The sequence below is a fragment of the Chiloscyllium punctatum genome, chromosome 8 (genome assembly GCF_047496795.1).
Source record: "Chiloscyllium punctatum isolate Juve2018m chromosome 8, sChiPun1.3, whole genome shotgun sequence".
NCBI lineage: Eukaryota > Metazoa > Chordata > Chondrichthyes > Orectolobiformes > Hemiscylliidae > Chiloscyllium > Chiloscyllium punctatum.
The window spans coordinates 121,441,088-121,467,264 of NC_092746.1; the positions used below are offsets into that span (position 1 = coordinate 121,441,088).

Below are 26,177 nucleotides of genomic sequence, written 5' to 3' on the forward strand. Positions count from 1 at the left end.
GGGGCAGGCAAGAAAATGGAGTTAAGGTCACAAACAGATCAATCTTGATCATAGTGACTGACAGCAGGCTGAAGGGGCTGGATAGTCTACTTCAGCTTGTGGTTCTCACATTAAATTATTTTTCTTTGCCCTCGGATACTGGCTGACTTGCTGAGTGTTTCCAGCATGCTTAGCTTTACTCACACAGGCAGTGCAACCAGATATATTTACCATTCAAATCCTCCTAATATTTATTGAGCAAATTTCATCTCTTAGACAAAGAAACATAATAAAATAATTACACTGAAATTAGGATGCACAACAATGCCATTTCTTCCTCAGGCAGCTTACGAAATTCAGCATGCCCATAAGAACACTCAGCAACTTCTACAGATGCCCCATTTGGTGCATGATGGCCTGGTACAGCAACTGCTCTGCTCAGGACCGTAGAAAACTACAGAAGGTGGTGTGCACAGCCCAGACCATCACGGAAACCAACCTCCCATCCATGGACTCCATTTATATTTCTCGTTGTTGTGGAAAGGCTGCCAACATCATCAAAGACCTCTCCGTAGAACCTCTTCTGTCAGGCAGAAGATACAGAAGCTCAAACACACGGACCAGCAGGTTCAGGAACAACTTCTTCCTTGCTGTTATTAGGCTGATTAATGGACCCAAATAATATGACCTTGCTAATGTTGATCTTTCTTTGCACATCTCCTGTATGGTGTAACCTGTATGCCTCACTCTGTCTACGTACCCTATGATATGAATGTTCTTGTTTGCTATGATCAGCCTATACTGCTCGCAAACAAAGTTTTTCACTGTATTTTGGTACATGAGACTACAATGAATCGAATCAAATCAAATCGTTAACAAGCTATTTGGGACAACTGCTCTATTGTGTGTTTATAAACACATAAAAGCTCTTCCTATATTCATCTAAACTTATCAGTGTAACCTTCAATTACTTTCTTCTTAGTGTACTTATCAAGCTTCCCCTTAAACACCCTTCTCCTTAAATACTATTACATCAACTATAGACTTCCAGTTTGTTAGCCAGATTTATTTCCCTTCGTTCCCAACCAGATATTTAATGTTTTCTAAACACTACATCAGCATTGGCATTTCTTGCATATATCTTATCTTAAGTACATGCAGCTCAAGAGAGTGTGCTGCATGAACATATACACTTCTGCAAAATCTGACCATGAACTGAAACTCTGGGCTCAGGTCAGGGCTTTTCAGGAGCAGGCTGGTACATTAATATCTTTGTGCTGATCATGCTGGTCTAATTCTCTACATCTCACTGCTGAATCACTAGATTTTAGAAACCTCTATTGGGTTAGCCCTTAGTCTTGTGAAAGCAACTAAAGTCTGTTCAGCCTTTCCTGATAAGCTTACAGTTGATGAAGTGTGGAGCTGGAAAACGCACAGCAAGTCAAGCAGCGTCAGAGAAGTAGGGAAATCGACGATTCAGATCAGAACCTTTCATAAGTCCTGACCAAAGGTTCTGACCTGAAACGTCAATTGCCCTGCTCCTCTGATGCTGCTTGACCTGCTGTGCTTTTCCCACTTCCACACTTCATTGACTCTGACTTTCCAGCATCTGCAGTCCTCACTTTTTCTAAGCTGATAAGCTTACAATCTCAGTGCTGGTATTCTACCTGAAAATACCGCATGCGTCCTCTTCAGTGCCCTGATAAGGAGTGTAAAACTCCGTACAATCCTCCCAGGTGCGGTCTGTCCAAGCTTCTACACATTTAATATAATTTCACTGCTCTCTAATTCTAGAAATGAACCTCGGTGCTTGATTTGCTTTTTTCATCCAAAGACATTTAAATTCAAACCTCAAAATACTTTTTCAGAGTTGTGCCCAGGTAGTTCTCGCCAGGGATGAGAATGGCATAAGGCCTCAATAAGACTTGAAATGGCTCAGTGTAGCCCTTAACCTCCAGCTCCATGCCGACGATATTAGTCATTGCTGCAGAAGCTGTTTTCATTGACCTTCCCAAACTACTTTTCCTGTAATGTATGAGACAAGAAAAGGATTTAGTTTGAAGGAAGTAAACCTTTGGCACATTGATTTTATTTTGTATGCAGCAAGGATTATTATAGAGTCATAGAGTCATAGAGATGTACAGCATGGAAACAGACCCTTCGGTCCAACCTGTTCATGCCGACCAGATATCCCAACCCAATCTAGTCCCACCTGCCAGCACCCGACCCCCTCCAAACCCTTCCTATTCATATACCCATCCAAATGCCTCTTAAATGCTGCAATTGTACTAGACTCCATCACGTACCACCCTCTGTGTGAAAATGTTGCCCCTTAGGTCCCTTTTATATCTTTCCCCTCTCACCTTAAACCTATGCCCTCTAGTTCTGGACTCCCTGACCCCAGGGTAAAGACTTTGTCTATTTATCCTATCCATGCCCTTCATAATTTTGTAAGCCTCTATAAGGTCACTCCTCGGCCTCCAATGCTCCAGGGAAAACAGCCCCAGCCAGTTCGGCTTCTCCCTATAGCTCAAATCCTCTAACCTTGGCAACATCCTTGTAAATCTTTTCTGAACCCTTTCAAGTTTCCCAACATCTTTCCGATAGGAAGGAGACCAGAAATGCACGCAATATTTCAAAAGAGGCCTAACCAATGTCCTATACAGCTGCAACATGACCTCCCAACTCCTGTACTCAATACTCTGACTGATAAAGGCAAGCATACCAAACGCCTTCTTCACCATCCTATCTACCTGCGACTCCACTATCATAGATTCAGATTTATTTCAGGGAGAACTGACCCCTTAGTGACAAGGAGGGCACAGCTGGCAAAGGGCATGAATTCTTGTTCGCCTACGAAAAAGTCACACAGTCATACAGCAGGGAGACAAGCTCTTCAGCCCAACTCATCCATGCTGATCAGGTTTCCTAAACTGAACTAGTCCTACTTGCTTGCGTTTGGTCCATACTCCTCTAAACTTTTCCTATTCGTGTACCTGTCCAAATATCTTTTAAATGTTTTAATCATACCCGCCTCGACCACTTCCTCTGGCAGCTCGTTCCATACATGCACCACACTCTGTGTGAAAATGTTGCCCTTCAGGTCGTTTTTAGATCTTTCCCCTCTCACCATAAACCTATGCCCTCTAATTTTAGACTTCCCTATCCTGCAGAGAAGACCATGGTGTGGAAATTTATTCGAAGTATAAGTACAAAACAAGGTGTGGCATGAGACAGAGATGTGCAGGCACATATTGAGCTCACCTACTGGTGTTACACTCATTGGCATTCAAAAGCTCTGGAACATCTCGCAATACAAGGTAAAACACATTATGATACTCCTTCAGCTGCAAAGCAAAAACAACATTTCATTCAAGGAAGAAATTAACCTCAAATAAACATCATAATTACAACCTTTTGTCAGTCTTTGTGATGATCGTTCAAAGTTGCTGTTTCAGATGCTTTGTGTGACTACTCTTTCTACATATCCATGGGCCTATTGGTCATTTTTATTTTTCACATCTTTAAACAGGCAGACATGTCCTTAGTTTAACACCTCATCACAAAGATAGCATACCCTGGATCTGGACTCATCTAGATTAGTCAGTGTGAGTTTTGATTGAGCACAGATATAGGCATTTAGAAATGCAAAATTATAATCAGGAAAAATCCACCTCAAAAATTGGACAGCATATATGGTCAGTGGTTAGCACTGATGCCTCACATTTTTACGATTTTACCCTCAGGCAACTGTCTGTGTGGAGTTTGCACGTTCTCCCTGTGACTGTGTGGGTTTCCTCTGGGTGTTCCAGTTTCCTCCCACAAGTCCAAAGATGCATAGGTTAAGGGGATTGGCCATGTTAAAATTGCCCATAGTATCCAGAGATGTGCAGGCTAGGTGGATTAGCCACAGTAATTGCTGTGTTACAGGGATGGGGTGGGTCTGGTTGAGATGCCCTTTTAAGGGTGAGTGTGGACTTGATGGGCTGAGTGGCTTGTATCCACACTATATGGATTCTATAATTCTAAGAATCAGCATATCTTCATTAAGCATGTCATGCCTGACAAAATTCTTGAACTCTTTCAGAAGGATACTAGATGGCTATTTGGATAGTAATCATATACAATAATATGGGGAAAAGGCAGGAGATTGGCACTAGATAATAGAGCTAGTGTAGGCACAATGGGCCAAATGGTCTCCTTCTGCACCATGATAGATCTGTAAATCTGTTAGGCAACAAGCAGGTTAGGTGAAGGGAAATCAGTAGAAGTAAAATGCTTGGAATGCCAGAGGTTGTTTGATATGGTACTCAGCCTGCTCCTGCCCCACCGAACCCATCTCTGCATACCTCGACATGGTCCTGTCCCCCTTAGTCCAAGAACTCCCCACCTACATTCAGGACACCACCCACGCTCTCCACCTCCTCCATGATTTTCACTTCCCCAGTCCCCAACACCTTATCTTTACCGTGGACATCCAGTCCCTGTACACCTCCATGCTCCATCACGAAGGACTCAAAGCCCTCCACTTCTTCCTTTCCCACTGTACCAACCAGTACCCTTCCACTGACACCCTCCTTCGACTGACTGAACTGGTCCTCACCCTGAACAACTTCTCTTTCCAATCCTCCCACTTCCTCCAAACCAAAGGAGTAGCCGTGGGCACCCGCATGGGCCCCAGCTATGCCTGTCTCTTCATAGGATATGTGGAACAGTCCATCTTCCGCAGCTACACTGGCACCACCCCCCACCTTTTCCTCCGCTACATCGATGACTGTATCAGCACTGCCTCGTGCTCCCACGAGGAGGTTGAACAGTTCATCCACTTTACCAACACCTTCCACCCCGCCCTCAAATTTACCTGGACCATCTCAGACTCCTCCCTCCCTTCCTAGATCTCTCCATTTCTATCTTGGGCAACCGAATCAACATGGACATTTACTATAAACTGACCGACTCCCACAGCTACCTAAATTACACCTCCTCCCACCCTGCCCCCTGTAAAAACGCCATCCCATATTCCCAATTCCTTCGTCTCTGCCGCATCTGCTCCCAGGAGGACTAGTTTCAATACCGTACAAACCAGATGGCCTCCTTCTTCAAAGACCGCAATTCCCCACCAGATGTGATCGACGATGCTCTCCACCGCATCTCCTTCACTTCCCGCTCCTCCGCCCTTGAGCCCCGCCCCTCCAATTGCTACCAGGACAGAACCCCACTGGTCCTCACCTACCACCCCACCAACCTTCATATACATCGTATTACCCGTCATCATTTCCGCTACCTCCAAATGGATCCCACCACCAGGGATATATTTCCCTCCCCTCCCCTATCAGCGTTCCGAAAAGACCACTCCCTCCGTGACTCCCTCGTCAGGTCCACACCCCTCACCAACCCAACCTCCACTCCCGGCACCTTCCCCGGCAACCGCAAGAAATGCAAAACTTGCGCCACTTGCGCTCACACTTCCCCACTGACTTCCCTCCAAGGCCCCAAGGGATCCTTCCAAATCCGCCACAAATTCACCTGCACCTCCACACACATCATTTACTGCATCCGCTGCACCCGATGTGGCCTCCTCTATATTGGGGAGACAGGCCGCCTACTTGCAGAACGTTTCAGAGAACACCTCTGGGACGCCCGGACCAACCAACCCAACCACCCCGTGGCTCAACACTTCAACTCCCCTCCCACTCCACCAAGGACATGCAGGTCCTTGGACACCTCCATCGCCAGACCATAGCAACACGACGGCTGGAGGAAGAGCGCCTCATCTTCCGCCTAGGAACCCTCCAACCACAAGGGATGAACTCAGATTTCTCCAGTTTCCTCATTTCCCCTCCCCCCACCTTGTCTCAGTCCCAACCCTCGAACTCAGCACCACCTTCCTAACCTGCAATCTTCTTCCTGACCTCTCCGCCCCCACCCCCACTCCGGCCTATCACCCTCACCTTGACCTCCTTCCACCAATCGCATTTCCAACGCCCCTCCCCCAAGTCCCTCTTCCCTACCTTTTAGCTTAGCCTGCTGGACACACTTTCCTCATTCCTGAAGAAGGGCTCATGCCCGAAATGTCGATTCTCCTGTTCCTTGGCTACTGCCTGAGCTGCTGCGCTTTTCCAGCAACACATTTTCAGCTACTGCACATAAGGCAACTTGATAAAATAATAGCCTATGAGGGGTGTAGGGGGTGTAATAAATTAATATGGATAAATGATTGACTAAAATACAAAACAGGAAGTTGGGGTAAGGGGCATTTTCAGAATGGCAACTTGTAACTAATGGAGTGCCACAGCAATTGCCACTTAGATCACAATTACAAACAATATATATTAAGAGTGAGGGAAGGGAATGTACTATCACCAACTATATGAATGACACAGAACTAGGGAGGAAGATAGGTACAGAAGATGACACAAAGTGTCTACAGTGGTAAGCAAGAGGGCAAAATGTGGCAGATGGAAAATAATTTGGGGATATGTGAGGCTATGCACTTTGGCAGGAATTATAGAAGAGCTGAATATTATTTAAAAAGGGAAACGCTGCAGAAAGTTGTAGCTCAGAGGAATTTGGGTGACTTTGTGCATGAATCACAAAAGTCTAGCATCCAAGTTTAGTTAGTAACTGGGAAAGCAAAGGGAATGTTGACCTTTATTTCAAGGAGAACCGAGTTAAAAAAAGATCTTCCGGGGAATAGACCTTCACTATTCATCCTATCCGTGCCCCTCATGATTTTAAAAACCTCTATAAGGTCACCCCTCAGCCTCCGATGCTCCAGGAAATATAGCCTAAGGTTTTTTTAGATTAGATTCCCTACAGTGTAAAAACAGGCCTTTCGGCCCAACAAGTCCACAACGACCCTCCGAAGAGTAACCCATCCAGACTCATTATCCCCTGACTAATGCACCTAACACTATGGGCAATTTAGCATGGTCAATTCACCTGAGCTGCACATTTTTGGATTGTAGGAGGAAACCCACGCAGACACAGGGAGAATGTGCAAACTCCACACAAATAGTCACCTGAGGCTGGGATCAAACCCAGGACCCTGGCCCTGTGAGGTAGCAGTGCGAACCACTGAGCCACCGTGCCACCCATTATTCCAGAGTTATTCAGCCTCCTCCCTATAGCTCAAACCCTCCAACCCTGGCAGCATCCTTGCAAATCTTTTCTGAACCCTTTCAAGTTTCACAACGAATTTCCTATAGTAGAGAGACCAGAATTAAACACAGTATTCAAAAAGTCGCCTAACCAATGTCCTGTACAGACTCAACATGACCTCCCAATTCCTATACTCAATGTACTGACCAATAAAGGCAAGTGTACCAAACACCTTCACTATCCTATCTACCTATGACTCCACTTTCAAGGAGCTATGAACCTGCATCCCAAGGTCTCTTTGTTCAGCAACACTCCCCAGGACCTTCTCGTTAATTGTATAAGTCCTGCCCTGATTTGCCTTACTAAAATGCAGCACCTCACATCTTTCTAAGTTAAAAGGCCACTGTTGGAACATTGCGCGCAATTCTGGTCTCCTTCCTATCGGAAAGATGTTGTGAAACTTGAAAGGGTTCAGAAAAGATTTACAAGGATGTTGCCAGGGTTGGAGGATTTGAGCTATAGGGAGAGGCTGAACAGGCTGGGGCTGTTTTCCCTGGAGCGTCGGAGGCTGAGGAGTGACCTTATAGAGATTTACAAAATTATGAGGGGCATGGATAGGGTAAATAGGCAAAGTCTTTTCCCTGGGGTCAGGGAGTCCAGAACTAGAGGGCATAGGCTTAGGGTGAGAGGGGAAAGATATAAAAGAGACCTAAGGGGCAACTGTTTCACGCAGAGGGTGGTACTGGTGTGGAATGAGCTACCAGAGGATGCGGTGGAGGCTGGTACAATTGTAACATTTAAGAGGCATTTGAATGGGTATATGAATAGGAGGGGTTTGGAGTGATATGGGCCGGGTGCTGGAAGGTGGGACTAGATTGAGTTGGGATATCTGATTGGCATGGATGGGTTGGACCGAAGAGTCTGTTTCCATGCTGTACATCTCTATGACTCTATGATTCTAAACTCCATCTGCTACCCCTTGGCCCACTGGCTCATCTGATCAAGAACTGGTTGTACTCTGAGGTAATCTTTTTCGCAGTACGCTACATCACCATGTCATCTGCAAACTTACTAACCACACCTCCTATGTTCACAGCTAAATCATTTATATAAATGACAAAAAGCAATGGACTCAGCACTGATCCTTGTAGCACACACCCTGCTGGTCACAGGCCTGCAGTCCAAAAAAATAGATGGGTAAATATTTATACTTTTGTATTGCAGATCTTGTATGAACCATCTTAATTTGTTTGGATAAGTCTTGCAGTAACAGGGGTCTGAGTTGAATGTTCAGCTATGATCATACTGAGTTGCATAATAGACTGAAAGGGACAAATGGCCTTTCCTGATCCTATTTTCTATATTTTATTACTTATTAAAGATATTATTATTTTGAACCCAATACAGGGAAGATATATAATTAGCCATGTTGATAATTGGGCACACCATTTAAATTTATGCTGCGATCAGTAACATAATGGAATATAAGGGCTATCTTTTTATTTTGTGGTTTTTAAAAGAACATTGCAGACTGAAATGAGAATGAACTGTTTTAAAGCTAATATTTTGAAAGAATGGCTGTATGGTTTGAAAGTAAGTAATCTGACACCCATGGCAACTGTTTGAACAAGTAGTAATTGAAATGGTTGCACAGGGAGAGCCACGTGGGGGTTCTACGTACCGTTTTTAAAAATTTAACCCCCACACTACCGCCTAACTGCGGTAGTGTTTATTTTTACCCCAGCACCCATGGTGTGTGTGTGCAGGTGTGAGATTCCACGTACTGTAGCTGCACGCAAGAAGAAGTTGATTGGTCAATGCACTAGTGAATAGTTGTCAATGACAAAGGCCTTTTGCCTGCCAACAGCCGTGTGATTGGTTGTCAGGAAACCAAACACTTGGGACTGGGTCCAAGATACTGAGAACAGATTTGATCTCTACCATCTCAGGACCTGCCTCCCTGAACTTGGCAGTCAATTGAGGGCGGCATGTTGGCTCAGTGGTTAGCACTGCTGCCTCACAGCGCCAGGGACCTGGGTTTGATTCCAGCCTCAGGCGACTGTCTGTGTGGAGTTTGCACATTCTCCCCATGTCTGTGTGGGTTTCTGCTGGGTGCTCTGGTTTCCTCCCACAGCCCAAAGATGTGCAAGGTAGGTGGATTGGTCATGCTAAATTGCCCATCGTGTTCAGGGATGTGTAAGCTAGGTGCATTAGTCAGAGGTAAATATAGGGTAGGGAAATGGGTCTGGGTGGGATACTGTTTGGAAGGTTGGTGTGGACTTGTTGGGCCAAATGGTCTGTTTTCACACTAGGGATTCTATGATTCTATAACTCACTTTAAACCTGAAGAAAACCAGTTAATCCTTCCTTCAGCAGTTGCTGTAAGTTGTGACTTATAATTGATCAATCTGTGACATTGCATGAGTAAAGCAGTCACCATGTTCCTCATTAAATGGAATCAGGGAAGAGAAGTTTGGATCCGGGAAGAACCAACTCATTAGAATTTGAGGACAAAGACGATGGACCTGTCTTTCCAGTGTTTGCTCTTCATCAATGTTTTTTTTCAATGTTTGAACTTCTGTGTATGCAATGAGGAATAGAGTTTTAACTAATAGTGCTACATGCCTATGGGTTGATAATGCTTTCCCTGTTTCTCGAGACAAATAACTTGTAATAAATAGTAATTCTTGTTCATTACTGACACCTGGTCCATGCTTTCTATCAAACTGGGTCTGAAAATCAGTTAACTTGGTACTTTTATAAAGCCATTTCAAAAATCTTTAACATCGGTGACGAATCTGAGAATAGCAAGATTGGATTTCCAACATGCTACCCCAATGAGTCATGGCAGGGACCAGAGAGAAACAGTGTACTCCTCCAACCTTGGTCATCACAGAATCTTGTCAAAGTGATATGGAGCACTAAACCATCATTGATCGTTGTAAAGATCCATCTAGCTCATTTATGACCTTTAGGGAAGGAGTTCTGCCATCCAGACCTAAAGCAATATGGTTGACTCTTAGCTGGCCTCTGAAATGCCCTCTGTCCAAGGATAATTAGGTATGGGCAATCACTGTTACCCTTGCCAACAACACTCACATTCCATGAACAACACATTTTTTTTGTTTACTCTTATCAGCTGATGGGGGAAATAGAAAGGAGTTGGAAAGATGTGGCAAATTGAAGTTTGAACAACGATTTGGAAATTTCAGAACGACAGAGGGAAAAATGTTTCTCACCTCCCGCGGGAAATAAGCAAGGATGAACTCATGATCCTGGTGAGGCGCCAAAACTCCATTATCTGGGCTGATATGAAAGGCGGATTTTAAATCCTGATCGTAATCCAGGTTGGTGGGTACGACTGACTCTCCAGGAATAGGACATACCAGATTCGGCTTTAGTACTTGCCAGCAAAAGGGGAGCTCCACGTGCCTAGAAACAAGGGACATTTACAGAAGCTTCAAACTCTTCATATTAGTGAGCGGGAACTGGCTGGTCTGCAATGTAGAGTGATGGCAAATAGATATGAGTTCAATTCCCTTACTGGGTGAGGTCACCATAAAAGTCCCATAGTACCACAGAAATGATGCAGCAACACAAAAAGGGGCCATTCCAACCCAAAGTCTTTCAGATGCCCTTTTAATGACACCAAAATTGGAGGTGGAGTGGACAGTGAAGGTTACCTCAGATTACAACAGGATCTTGATCAGATGGGCCAATGGGCTGAGAAGTGGAAGATGGAGTTTAACTTAGATAAATGTGAGGTGCTGCATTTTGGGAAAGCAAATCTGCGCAGGACATATACACATAATGGTAAGGTCCTAGGGAATGTTGCTGAACAAAGAGACCTTGGAGTGCAGGTTCATAACTCCTTGAAAGTGGAGTCCAGGTAGATAGGATAGTGAAGAAGGCATTTGGTATGCTTTCCCTTATCGGTCAGAGTATTGAGTATAGGAGTTGGGAGGTCATGTTGCAGCTGTACAGGACATTGGTTAGGCCACTGTTGGAATATTGCGTGCAATTCTGGTCTCCTTCCTATCGGAAAGATGTTGTGAAACTTGAAAGGGTTCAGAAAAGATTTACAAGGATGTTGCTAGTGTTGGAGGATTTGAGTTATAGGGAGAGGTTGAATATACTAGGGCTGTTTTCCCTGGAGCGTCAGAGACTGAGGAGTGACCTTATAGACGTTTTCAAAATCATGAGGAGCATGGAAAGGATAAGTAGACAAAGTCTTTCCCCTGGGGTGGGGGAGTCCAGAACTAGAGGGCATAGGCTTAGGGTGAGAGGGGAAAGATATAAAAGAGACCTAAGGGATAATTTGTTCACGCAGAGGGTGGTACGTGTATGGAATGAGGGCCGGTACAATTACAACATTTAAAAGGCATTTGGATGGGTATATGAATATGAAAGGTTTGGAGGGATATGGGCCAGGTACTGGCAGGTGGAACTAGATTAGGTTGGGATATCTGGTCAGCATGGATGAGTTGGACCAAAGAGTCTGTTTCCGTGCTGTACATTTCTATGACTCTATGACTCCAATCCCATCTGACGACACACAGCCCATAGCCCTGCAGCTTACAACACTTAAAGTGCAGATCCAGGTACGTTTTGAAAGAATTTAGGGTCTCTGCCTCCACCACCAACTCAGTCAGTGAACTTCAGACGCCCACTATCCTCTGCATAGAAATGTTTTTCCTCACCCACCTCACCCCCCACTGAATCTATGACCCCTGGTTTTGAATTCTTAACCATTATTGCTACCCAACCACCACTCCTTTTATTGTCACCCACTCCATTTGCCTGAAAACTCTATGTCCAGACATATGGAGCTGCTAATTTTGCCCCCCTGTTAACAAGGTTTCCATTACAGCGACCAACATTGTGCTCTTTGTCCATCTGCCTTGTTTGCAATGCTCATTGATTTGAAGTATAAATAGCTTAACCCCATTGATTTCCTTTGCTGGATGTTTTTTAATCCTCGTTGCTTTTGTCTTTCCAGGTCGCTGACTACATCACTACTGTTCTACCTCCTGTTTCTTGACCTGAATCTGACTCAGCTAAGCCGACACTTTGGTTCCCATCCCCTGCCATACTCATTTACTAGCCACACCTTCTCAACTTTGTCTCTCGCCTGAGGTGTGGTCATGCTTATGTTAAACTTGCCACCAGTTGTTTCTCTCTAATGAGAGATCAGTCGTGTGGTCCTCTGGGACTATGGCAACTTTATTTTGTAATTTATATGTAAAACACCAGATCACTTGCATAAATGTGCTGAGACACATATACAGAGCAGCAAAAGGTCAAATAGTTATTCACAGTGATGTTGATGAATCTCCAATAAAAAATAAATCAGGTGTATTCATAATCTAATTGTTTTAGCAAGAAGATGTTTCTGTCAATGGACATCTTAATAATTTAAAGCTGGTTACCAGAATAAGATTCCCTATGAGATTGTATACCATGGGTGAAGAAACAGAGATTACAAGCAACCACTGTGAGACTACATGGTCCTGGAGGTAAACTCCTCAAAATTAAAACTTTGCTACAAGCAACTGTGTACACAAGGGGTGTAAGACAGTCAAGAATATATATGTCATATAATCAGAAGTTGCTGGAAAAGCTCAGCAGATCTGGCAGCATCTGTGCAGAGAAATCAGAGTTAATGTTTCGGGTCCGTTGATCCTTCCTCAGAACACATGTATATGTATTTCCCAAATCAGGAATTTTCAATCTTGCGCAAGAATGCTTGTTTTGCTCTCAAAGTTCTTTGAAAAGTCAATGAAGCTGAACAGTGCAGGAGCACTTAAATTGTTCAGCTCTTCTAATACAGTGCCCTTACCTCAGGGCTGAAAGGCCTAGATTCAGGTCCGACCTGCTGCAAAGATTTATCTGGGCAGATTGATTAAAATATGTACCCTAATTTGTTTCCAGGATTAGAGATAAGCATTACTGAACACAGTGTTAAAGGAGGATGTTAAGCAAAGGTTCTGGTAGGTGCCATTGAACAAGCTACCAAGATTGATTATCACATTAATAGTCTGAGAGAGTTTGTCTCAACAAACAGTGCCATTTGGGATTGCCTCAGCACAGGCATTTTTCAACAGATTACATACAATATTCTGAAAAGTTTAAAGACATATGACACACAGCAAGACTGTCAAGGAGCATGAGTTACCAAATGCCTACAAACTCCAGGACTCACCCTCGAAACTAAGTGTGAATTTTCTAAGGAATCTATTCACTTCTTAGGACATGTAGTCAGAAGTGATGGAATAAAGGCAAAAGCACAGAAAACTAAGTCTGCTATCAGTTCCTGAGATTTAGGGATGATAAACCAGAGAGTCAAAACTTGCTTAATTTGGCAATTTGACTGAACCCTTGAGACAACTCCTCAAGAGGATGCAAGGCTGATGGTGGAATCCACATCAGGGAAATGTTTTCCGAGAGATCAAGGATGTGCTGACATCCACAGATACCCTGGCCCACTACAATTCAGTCCTTTCCAACAACTATAGTTGCTGGTGCTTCAAGCTTAGGAGCAGTGGTGTTTTAGGATCAACCAGAAAAATGTTGGAAACCTGCGTATTTGACCATCAGGGCATTGTTAGGCATAGAGGCTCATTATACAGACATAGAGAACGAGGCTCTCTCAATCATATGGGCTTGCAAGAGATTTTCAGACCGTATTCTTGGCATAAAACTACTCATAGAAATAGACAATAAACTGTTAGTCTCCTTGAGGCTAGCGAGGATTTTGTCCATGGACACCGCCTTATGAAATTTACCTACGAGACATGTTCAGGGATAGCTACAGATGATGGCAGATTAGTGTAGGGTGACAACTGATAACCGTAAACACATGACAAATTTGTTTAGAAAATGGTGTACATGGGCACTGTATAACTGTGATGCAGTGGCAGCAGACTAAAATAAGCTCAAACAACTATAACAAGAACAGAAGAAAGACTGAGAATGTGTAGCCCCTCATAGGTTTTGTGGTGAAGGTTGGCCAGATCAAAGGTCGAATCAATTGGCCCTGAGACCTATTTTGAGCATCAACAGCAGTTCACAACCGTGGAAGACTTACTGATGCTTGATGAAAGCTTGGTTGTTCCAGCTTTGCTGCAGGAAGGTATCCGAGAGAAGATACATCAGAGAAATTTGGAGATCACCAACTGCAGACCTAGTCTTGGCTTACTTCGTGGGTCAGATCTTAAGAGACTAAGAACCTTACAATCAATTGTGACATTTGGGTATTAACAGGGCTGAGTGGAAGGCACTACTGATACCTTCCAATTTCCCTACCCAACATTGAGGAGTGGATTTATGCCTAAGAAATGTCCTATTTTATTACGGTTGACTGTCTTTCACAGCGAATAAAGGTAAATTTGACTTATCATTGTCACATGTATCCTAGATACAGAGAAAAGTTCTGTTTTGCAGTACAGGCAGTTCGTACCATACAAACTGTATAGGGGTAGTAGAACAGAGCGAGGAATACAATGTGACAGCTGCAGAGAAGATGCACAAAGAGTGAGATCAACATTAAATTTAATGTTTGAGCGGTCCATTCAGAGTCTAAAAACAGTGGGGAAGAAGCTGTTCTTGAATCTATTCGTTCATGTGCTTAAGCTTTGGAAGAGGTTGGAAGAGATTATAACTGGGGTGAGAGGGGTCTTTGATGATGTTGGCTGCCTTTCTAAGGCAGCAAGAAACATAGATGGAGTCAATGGATGGAAGGTAGGCTTGTGTGGTGGACTCTGCTGTGTTCACAACTCTCTGCAGTTTCTTACAATCCTGGGCAGAGCAGTTGCCGTACTAAGCCATGATGTATCCAGATAGAATGCTTTCGATAGGGTGCATAGAGTAGAACAGAATATTCTTTTATTGTCACATGTACGCCATTGTCAGTGTACAATGTCCGCCTCTTACAGTGACATCTTAGGTGCAAGTGCCTAGATACAGCAGTGAAATAAAAGTAATTGCATTACTTTACAGAGGTGAAAAATAAGTTAAAAATAGGACATCATTAAAGGGTTGACAATACAGTAAGGTAGGAAATTTCAAATAGATATTACAGTGTAGCAGCTCAGTGCAGGACCTCTACATGTGGTCTAACCGCCTGCAACAGACCCCAGTCCAACAGCCGTTCCCCCCCCCCCCCCCCTCTGCACCAAGCCCCAGTCCACTCTGTACCGGCTCTCAGCTGCTCCGAGACAAGTTCCAATCCTGCCTCCACCATGCTCGTGGCTACCTGGGGCCCGATGCCTGTGCGATACTCTGGGGCTGCTTCCCCGTGCTCCTGTGGGGCTCACAGCCCATGTGCTGTACCAGGGCTCACTGCTCACACTGTTCCAGGCTCACGGCCCTCCAGGGGCTCACTGTTCACCCTGTTCCAGGCTCACGGCCCTCCAGGGGCTCACTGTTCACACTGTTCCAGGCTCACAGCCCTCCAGGGGCTCACTGTTCACACTGTTCCAGGCTCACGGCCCTCCAGGGACTCACTGCTCACACTGTTCCAGGCTCACGATCCTCCAGGGGCTCACTGTTCACACTGTTCCAGGCTCACAGCCCTCCAGGGGCTCACTGCTCACCCTGTTCCAGGCTCACGGCCCTCCAGGGGCTCACTGTTCACACTGTTCCAGGCTCACAGCCCTCCAGGGGCTCACTGCTCACACTGTTCCAGGCTCACGGCCCTCCAGGGGCTCACTGTTCACACTGCTCTGGGACTCCCAGCCCAAGTGCTACTCCAGGGCTGACTGCTCCAGAGTCTTGCTGTTGATGACTCCCGCTGCTCCAGGATTCACCTCCAGTGCTAAGGGGAGAGAAGAAGGAAAAAAGAGAGGAAAGAATAGGAAAAGGAAAGAAAGGAACAGGCAGAGCAGAGGAGCTTTGGCAGGAGCATCCTACTCTGCTGCCATTTTGCTGCCAATAAAAATTGGTAAGAGTCTTTACCGATGTGCCAAATTTCCTTAGCCTCCTGAGGAAGTAGAGGCGTTGTTGTGCTTTTTTGACCATCGTATCAATGTGGGTGGACCAGGACACATTGTTGGTGATCGTCACTCCCAGGAATTTGATGCTTTCGACTATCTCCACTTCAGCTGCATTGAGTAGATAGGGCATGCCCTCCTCCTTGCTTCCTGAAGTCAATGACCAGCTCTTTTGTTTTGCTGACATTGAGGGAGAGATTGCTTCTGGCACAGGTGGGGCAGGTGATGTTTGATGAGTTGGGTGACTGAAAACTAAAATACATTATCTTCCATTTTATAATCCACGTTGGCAAATACCTTCATTATATAGCATATATAAGCAAGATATAACATATATCTTCGTAATTGAAGGATCAACAGGCTGTCCACAATAATAGGTATAACTGTGCACGATAGTTAAACCAAAGGGAAACAGGAATGGATAGGGGACCACAACAGGAAAGATTCAGTTGTTCAAGTGGCAGCAGACCACAATAATATATTGTTTGTGAAGCTCAGGGAACTGTACAGAGTAAACACAAGAATTGCATTCCATTGTGAACCAATCATCCAACAATATTTGACTGGGATGTAGCCAATTAAGGGTGTAATGATGAAGTGGATAGATTTCACAAGGTCAAGAACAGAATCAAAGTTAACAGTTCCCAACAAGACAAAGACTAACCAATCTTCCAAGTCTGAAGAGAGTGTGCTTTGGAAGATTAGTGAATTCCTCCAGACTGCCTGAATTTGTGAAGTCAGAGACTGGGGGTCGAGGGAATGGGGTAAAGGTAAATGTAATAATATAAATGATTATAGAAATGTTAATAATGGAAACAAAAACTTGGGGAGACGATGTATTGGGTATCTAGTTCTGAAAACGTTATGCTCAACCAAATATAATGATGTCTTAAGAATGTGAATGGGTGAATAGGATCTGGATCTCAAATCTCTTCATAGACTTAGTATAGTCATAGACACAGTTAGTACCAACATAACTTCCACCTGATTGCTATCATGCAATAAACTACATTGTTTGTAAGGCAAGAATTTCTTATTCAAGAGTGTGTTGCTAGGAAAGCACAGAAGGTCAGGCAGCACCCAAGGTGTTGATTTTCCTGCCCCTTGGATGCTGCCTGACCTGCTGTGCTTTCCCAGCAACACACTTCGACTCTGATCTCCAGCATCTTCAGTCCTCACTTTCTCCAAGAATTTCTTATTGTTGGATTCCTCTACCATTCTGGAAAAAGCAGGCCATGTGATTCTGAACCTAAAAGGGGTGTTGTGGCAGCAAATCTACCATATGGTGACTAAGAGTCCAGCTAACTCATAGATGAAGAACAGTGGTGAGGAACCATCAGACAACAAGGTGGGCTCAGTGGGAAGGCCGTCTCAGCTGCTGGATCTTTAGAAATTATTAGGCGCACTTAGACTGGCAACATTTAAGTTAGTTTAGCAAAGTGCAGGCCCCAGTTGGAACATTTTCTTAAAATCACTTTGATGCCAAAGAATCACAGAATCAGGTGACTTCAGGTTACACTGTGCCTAAATTCTTCCGTGAGCTAAAGATATTCCAGTAAAGATATGTAGGGAAAATGTGTGAGCTGGTCTTTTGCACGATTGCATAGAATAAACATGCAGAAAGCTTTTTTTATAGCGATTGTAATGAGGTCAGTCAGCTGGACTGCATAGAACATAGAATAGGAGTTCCCTGATTGGGCTCCTAATCTGATCCAAACCGGAAGTCCTGATTGACATAAAAAGGTTATTGACACTGTGGTGCCTGACTTTGTATGAAGTAGTACTCGAGTCTTTTGTACTTTTCATTTGTAAATAAAGGGCGACTTGGTGATGGGATACCAACCTCTGTAGGCTGATTTCACTTTTAGTAAATGTGCCTCAGAAACAATGTCAAGGAAATTTACCATATTAGTGTATTTACAAAATTCTCAGAATGACTCCAGAATATTGGCCAAAATAAAAAGCCACAGAATATCTCTATCTGTGGCAGTTTCTTTTTCAAGCATGAAGCCACTGGTAGGACTGGAGCCTTAGTCCCCAAGATTTAATTGCTTCCTAATTGAGACGTTGGAAAGACTTACGTAGCATTGCGGATGCTGAGTATCTTTTGAGAACAAACACATGGGTTGGTAGCATCAAAACGCACAAAGTGGTCTGCTGTTACATCTCTACATTCTCCTGGGGCAGTTATACTCTCTCCGCCAGAGATAGAGATGAACTCCAAAGCAACACACTGACCACTGCCTGCAAAGACACAGGTAAATGAATAGTGAAAAGTTGTGTTAATGCCTTTTTTTTTTGATTGTCAGCTAATGTGTGATTTACTGAGTAAAATAATTCACTTAAAAGGTTTACTCTGCCTGTTTTAAATGAAAATAGCAATTCAATCTGGTTGCAAACCTTGTGAGTTAACTGTACAAACTGTGGGTTAAAGCCTCAATTATTTTACACCTATTGAGAGTGCTGGGTTATGCAGGAATATATTTCTATTGGTCCATTCCAAGTGCTCTTTATTCTTTGCATGACAAAGAACTGACCAATCAACAAAAGCAACTCAACCAATTCTTCCATTGGCTGGGTACAAAGTAACCCACTCTTCCATAGATTGTGTACAACATAATCTAGTCCCACAGACTGTTTTGTTTTATATGTTCACAGGTTGTTAGCTGTAACAGCATTTATTACCTATCCATAATTACCCAGAGGGCATTTAGGAATCACCCACATTGCTGTGGGTCTGGAGTCATGTGTAGACCAGACCAGATAAGGTAAAAACAATGACTGCAGATGCTGGAAGCCAGATTCTGGATTAGTGGTGCTGGAAGAGCACAGCAGTTCAGGCAGCATCCAAGGAGCTTCGAAATCAACGTTTCGGGCAAAAGCCCTTGCCCGAAATGTTGATTTCGAAGCTCCTTGGATGCTGCCTGAACTGCTGTGCTCTTCCAGCACCACTAATCCATACCAGATAAGGTCTGGCAGTTTCCTTCCCTGAAGGACATTAGTGAACCAGGTGGATTTTACAACAATCTACAGTGGTTACGTTGACCTAATTTATTTGAAACATTATTGAGTTCAAATTTCGTCACCTGCCATGGAATTCAAAATCATATGCCCATAAAATTGGCCTAGGATTCTGGATTGTAAACCCAATGACATTGCCACAATGCCACTACCTCAACTACAGTACAATCTAATCTGCCCTTTCAGAGATCACGTACAATCTAACCCAGTCTTCCAAAGATTATGGACAATCTAACCCACTATTCCATGGATGTGTACTTACTATTTAACACAGTGTGTAGAATGTAATCTAATTTTCCATAGATTATGTAAAGTCTAGCCTACACTCTCATAAACTGTACAATTGAATCTAATCTTCAATAGACCATGTACAATCTAACTAACAATTCCATAGACTGTGTGCAATCAAACCAACTCTTCCATGGAGATGTAAAGTTAATCCATTCTTCCATAGACCATGTACAATCTAACCCACTCTTCATGCAATCTAACTAACTGTTCCATAGACCTGTATAGTTTAATTTGCTTTTGCAATGACTGTCTAAACTTTTACAATTTTCCATTGACCCTGTACAATCTAAGTTACTATTCCATAAACTGTGTACAATTTAAATGACTATGTACAATCTAGCTAACCTTTGTGTAGAATGTCTATAATCTACCTCCTCTTCCACAGGCTATGTATCAAAACAATTCTTTTGTAGACATTGTTCAATCTAATCTATTCTTTCATTGGCTCTACACAACCTGATTAATTAGATTAGATTACTTACAGTGTGAAAACAGGCCCTTCGGCCCAACAAGTCCACACCGACCCATTCCCCTAACACTACGGGCAATTTAGCATGGCCAATTCACCAAACCTGCACATTTTTGGATTGTGGGAGGAAACCAGAGCACTCTGAGGCAACCCACACAGACACGGGGAGAATGTGCAAACTCCACACAGAGAGTCGCCAGAGGTGGGAATTGAACCTGGGTCTCTGGTGCTGTGAGGCAGCAGTGCTAACCACTGTGCCACCGTGCCGCCCTAATTCTTTTCACAACTCCATACAATCTTACACATGCTTTCCACTATCTTCTCACAGGTAATGCAGAGTCACACTAAGGCCCCACTGACACTAAATAGCTAGGCTGTAATTTAAAACAACATTTCCACGTACTTATATTACCAGTGAAGATCTTGGATGATGTGTAGGAGATAGACTTGGAGGCAGACACATTATATTACAGATCAAAAACACTGATGGAATTTCAGATTATTACCTCTGAGTACAAAGTCTTTCACCTGGCAGTTGTCACACACCATAGTAACAGTTTGGGTGAAGGTATCTGAAGAAGGTGGAAGAAAGGCAACCTAGAAATACAGATATCATATCATCAAAATGTTTTTGTGTAATTCTTCTCTGTCAGTGAGATGAAGGCTATATTATTGAAGCTTAAAGCACATATGACAGTAGAAGTGTTGCAAGGGGTGTGGTACAGTAATTGCTGTCGAAAAAACTATATGCTACAGTCTCAGTTATGCAATATCAGGGAGGGGCTGTAGTGTCATGGTCTCATCAATGGACTAATAATTCAGCAAAGCAGGCTAATGCTGTGGGGACATTGGTTTGAATCCTTTCAATGCAGATGGTGAAATTCGAATCATTAAAAATTTGAAATTTAAAATCAGCACAATGGTGGCCACTGTAAATTTATGTAAAAATCCATATGGTTCACCAATGTTTTAGGGAAGAAAATCTGTCTTCATTACCCAGTCAAGCCTATATATGACTGTATCTTAACTGTCCTCAATCTGACCCCAGCAAGCCAGTCAGTTCAAGCCACAATTAGGGATGGGCAATATATGCTGGCCCAGCCAACAAGGCCCACATCCAATTAATATATAAAAACTTGCATTCATATAGCACCTTGATTCTAGTATGAATGTTCCAAAGCACATCACAGAACTCTTATTAGTCAAATTTTGACCTTGAGACTGATAATGAGATCTTAGACAAGTGACCAAAGCTTGGTCAAATTTACGTACAAAATCATGAGGGACACAGTTAAGGTAAATAGGTCTTTTTCCCTAAGGTGAGCTGCTCGTTGGATGCTGCCTGAACTGCTGTGCTCTTCCAGCACCACGAATCCAGTATGAGGGAGTTCAAAGCCAGGGGGCATATTTTTAAGGTGAGTAGAGAAAGATTTAAAAAGAACATGAGAAGAAACCTTTTTACACAGAGAGTGGTTAGTGTGTAGATCGACTTGCCAAAGGAAGTGGTGGGTGCAGGTACAGTTACAATATTTAAAAGACGTTTGGATAAATACATGAATAGGAAAGGTTTAGAGGTATATGGGCCAAATGCAAGCAGGGGTGGGTGGGGGTGTGGGGAACTAGTTTAATTTGGGAACATGGTCAGAGTGGACTAGTTAGGCTGAAGGATCTGTTTCCCATTCTGTATAACTTTATGGCTCTATGAAAACAGAGAACAGTAGTAATGTGAAGGCGATTGGTTAGATCAGTTAGCTGGACAGTTCGCTCACAATGCAGTCAACGGCAACAGCAGGGGCTCAATTCTCACACTGGCTGAGGTTACCATGGAGAGTCTCTCCTTCTCAAAATCTCATGAGATAGCTTTGGCAACTAGAATTAAGGAGAATCCAAAGGGTTTTTACAAATATATTAAGGACAAAAGGGTAACTAGGGAGAGAATAGGGCCCCTCAAAGATCAGCAAGGCGGCCTTTGTGTGGAGCCACAGAAAATGGGGGAGACACTAAATGAATATTTTGCATCAGTATTTACTGTGGAAAAGGATATGGAAGATATAGACTGTAGGGAAATAGATGGTGACATCTTGCAAAATGTCCAGATTACAGAGAAGGAAGTGCTGGATGTTTTGAAACGGTTAAAAGTGGATAAATCCCCAGGACCTGATCAGGTGTACCCGAGAACTCTGTGGGGAGCTAGAGAAGTGATTGCAGGGCCTCTTGCTGAGATATTTGTATCATCGATAGTCACAGGTGATGTGCCAGAAGACTGGAAGTTGGCAAACGTGGTGCCACTGTTTAAGAAGGGCGGTAAAGAAAGCCAGGGAACTATAGACCAGTGAGCCTGACCTCGGTGGTGGGCAAGTTGTTGGAGGGAATCCTGAGGGACAGGATGTACATGTATTTGGAAAGGCAAGGACTGATTCGGGATAGCCAACATGGCTTTGTGCATGGGAAATCATGTCTCACAAATTTGATTGAGTTTTTTGAGGAAGTAACAAAGAAGATTGATGAGGGCAGATCAGTAGATGTGATCTATATGGACTTCAGTAAGGCATTCAACAAGGTTCCCCACGGGAGACTGATTAGCAAGATTAGATCTCATGGAATACAGGGAGAACTAGCCATTTGGATACAGAACTGGCTCAAAGGTAGAAGACAGAGGGTGGCAGTGGAAGGTTGTTTTTAAGACTGGAGGCCTGTGACCAGTGGAGTGCCACAAGGATCGGTGCTGGGCCCTCTACTTTTTGTCATTTACATAAATGATTTGGATGTGAGCATAAGAGGTACAGTTAGTAAGTTTGCAGATGACACCAAAATTGGAGGTGTAGTGGACAGCGAAGATTACAACAGGATCTTGACCAGATGGGCCAATGGGCTGAGAAGTGGCAGAAGGAGTTTAATTCAGATAAATGCGAGGTGCTGCATTTTGGGAAAGCAAATCTTAGTAGGACTTATACACTTAATAGTAAAGTCCTAGGGAGTGTTGCTGAACAGGTGCAGGTTCATAGCTCCTTGAAAGTGGAGTCGCAGGTAGATAGGATAGTGAAGAAGGCGTTTGGTATGCTTTCCTTTATTGGTCAGAGTATTGAGTACAGGAGTTGGGAGGTCATGTTGCGGCTGTACAGGACATTGGTTAGGCCACTGTTGGACATTGTGTGCAATTCTGGTCTCCTTCCTATCGGAAAGATGTTGTGAAACTTGAAAGGGTTCAGAAAAGATTTACAAGGATGTTGCCAGTGTTGGAGGATCTGAGCTACAGGGAGAGGCCGAACAGGCTGGGGCTGATTTCCCTGGAGCGTCGGAGGCTGAGGGGTGACCTGAAAGGGGTTTACAAAATCATGAAGGGTATGGATAGGATAAATAGACAAAGTCTTTTCCCTGGAGTTGGGGAGTCCAGAACTAGAGGGCATAGGTTTAGGGTGAGAGGGGAAAGATATAAAAGAGAACTAAGGGGCAACTTTTTCACGCAGAGGGTGGTACATGTATGGAATGAGCTGCCAGAGGATGTGGTGGAGGCTGGTACAATTGCAACATTTAAGAGGCATTTGGATAGGTACATGAATAGGAAGGGTTTGGAGGGATATGAGCCGGGTGCTAGCAGGTGGGACTAGATTGAGTTGGGATATCTGGTCGGCATGGACGGGTTGGACTGAAGGGTCAGTTTCCATGCTGTACATCTCAATGACTCTTTGACCCTATGACTCTCACCTGAGATTTGGTGACCCACCCAGTAAACTACCACTACTCTTCACTGAGGGGTCGGCTGTGTGGTGTGGTAAGACTATGGTGATTTTGCCTTTCACTTTAGGATATGCTTAGAGAGGAACTTAAAGGGTTTAGTACCAGCTAACTGAAGTGATGAACATTGGGAAAGCACATCTTGATATATTTGTAGGAGTGACGAAATCTCAGAGAGTCCTGAGGGTTATAGAGATAGGAAGGATTGAGGCCACAGAGGGATTTTTAACACCAATTGATCATTTTAAAATTATGATATTTATAGATTTGAGATCAATTTGGGTCAGCAAACACAGGGTGAAGGGTGAATGGGACTTAGTGGAGCTTACGATATTGACAGCAAATGTTTTGGATGACTTCAACTCTATCTAGGGGTGAATTAGTACAGTCAAACATTACTAATTGCTCCGTTCAGATATTGAAGAAGCACATTTTGTCCTATTGTGTCTTAATTAGTATTACACAACACTGCTGACACTGACCCTATTGCAATTATCTGTCCTTTCCTGAATTCCTACGTATTTAAAATCTTTGTTTAAATGGTTGTAATTGGATTAGTTTCATGATATAAGTTAGAGCTTAAATTGTGAAAGGTTTTACTGACCTCCATGATCAGGGCCTGGCCTGGACTCAGTTCAAACACTGCAGGCCTGATTGCAAATGGAGCTACATCTAGAAACCCAGCAGCTGCCACACTCTACGGAATAAAAAGGAGACACTGTTTAAATCCTGAATATGGTGATATCAAATAACAAGATTTTTAAACTTTTGTTAAGATGGATGATGGTCGTGATTAGAACATAGAACATAGAAAAGTACAGCACAGAGCAGGCCCTTTGGCCCATGATGTTGTGCCGAGGTTTAATCCAAATGTAAAATATAGTAACTTAATGACGCGCCCCTTAACTCACTGCTATCCATGTGCATGTCTAGCAATCGCTTAAATGTCCCTAATGACTCTGCTTCCACCACCACCGCTGGCAACGCATTCCATGCATTCACAACTCTCTGTGTAAAGAACCTACCTTTGACGTCCCCTCTATACCTTCCTCCTAGTATCTTCAAACTATGACTCCTCATACCAGTCAATCCTGCCCTGGGGAAAAGTCTCTGGCTATTGACTCTATCTATTCCACTCATTGTTTTGTATACCTCGATCAGGTCTCCTCTCTTCCTCCTTCTCTCCGGAGAGAAAAGTCTGAGCTTATTCAACCTTTCTTCATAAGGCAAGCCCTCCAGTCCATGCAGCATCCTGGTAAACCTTCTTTGCACCCTCTCCAAAGCCTCTGAATCTTTCCTATTATATTATTTGTGTATGGAACTGAATCCAAGCAATGACAAGTCTATGATTGCTCAAAAAACATAGTGGCACCAGGAAGCACTCCTATCAGGTAGTCACATCTCTGGGTACATAATACTGTGAATAATGAGTAAAGCTTTGCTCTGTTTATTGAAATTCATTGTCAGATATACTGGTATTTCCATTTGCCACACCTAGTATCATAAGGAATGAAATTTATAGCTTTTGTGCAGTCGGCTCATATCCGCTGTAGACTGAGCAAAGCTATTTCCAAAATCATTTCAGCAAGAACCCTCACAGTCAGATTACCATATAGTCTTTCAGCACAAGAGGCAGCCATTCAGTTCATCATGTTGCTGTTGGCTGTTTGCAAGAGTTATCCAATTAATCTCACTCTTCTGCTTTATCCCCATTGTGCTACAATTTTCTCCTCTGCATGTGTAGAGCTAATATGCTTTTGAAAGTGGTATAATCGCAGACAAAAGTTATGTTATGATCTAGCCTGTGACTAACAACTTGCTCCTAGAGTTAATAAAATGTGAGATCTAGGTACTTTCCAAGAGAATAACGTCACAAGATTTCATGATTTTGAATAAACAACAATAAAATTTATGAAACAAGTAAAAACATCGATAGTGTATGGGACCACGTATTTTACTTTTGGACCATAAGTTGGAAAATGGTAGTTGGATATTGCTATATTATTAAAAAGTACTGGAAGAGTTTGTTTTTAATGCAACTTGAAGATCAAGTGAGATTATGTTACGTACACTTTCGCTCTACAAGATTACAGACTTAATCTTACTAATAATTGACCAAGTGTTATTTTTGGTGACTTTACCTCAACTCACTGGAGTAGCACGCTGGAAATCAAGATCTGTTATTCCAGAAGTCATCACAAAAGTTAATTTATATTCTAGACCCAGGTTGACAGAAAGCACAGATCAGGTTTCTATACTTAACAAAACTACTATTTACTACAAACAAATCAACTGTAGGTACTTGTACACGGTCATGAACCATGGACATATAACTCTACTAATTAAAGTAAACAAATTTTCAAAAGCTCTACCTATAGGTAAACAATTATAACACTACTAGTCAAAACACTAATCCCCTTGTAAGTTCCCCTTCTCTCTCTCACACACACACACGCGCGCGCAAATGTACGCATGCAAAAACACAGTTGTTATGGATGGGGGAGCACTGGGAAAGCAGTTTAGTGGCCATCATTCACACAGTCTGTTAAGATGATTCTTGTGCTGATCAGAATGCTGCTTCTGGATCTTCC

General features: G+C 43.3%; 1 protein-coding gene across 4 annotated transcripts in view; it reads right to left on the bottom strand.

Moving 5' to 3' along the window:
- Nucleotides 1-26,177, bottom strand: part of dlec1 (DLEC1 cilia and flagella associated protein) — a 182,026-nt gene that overhangs the window by 66,876 nt on the left and 88,973 nt on the right. For 3 of the 4 annotated variants that reach the window (XM_072576371.1, XM_072576368.1, XM_072576370.1), the window contains 6 exons: nt 24,191-24,283; nt 20,358-20,448; nt 18,152-18,314; nt 10,320-10,512; nt 3,244-3,326; nt 1,830-2,004 (listed from right to left, as the gene is read on the bottom strand). In XM_072576371.1, the coding sequence (XP_072432472.1) occupies nt 1,830-2,004; nt 3,244-3,326; nt 10,320-10,512; nt 18,152-18,314; nt 20,358-20,448; nt 24,191-24,283 (798 nt within the window). The remainder of the gene's footprint in view (nt 1-1,829; nt 2,005-3,243; nt 3,327-10,319; nt 10,513-18,151; nt 18,315-20,357; nt 20,449-24,190; nt 24,284-26,177) is intronic. The other variant, XM_072576369.1, reaches the window with a different exon arrangement.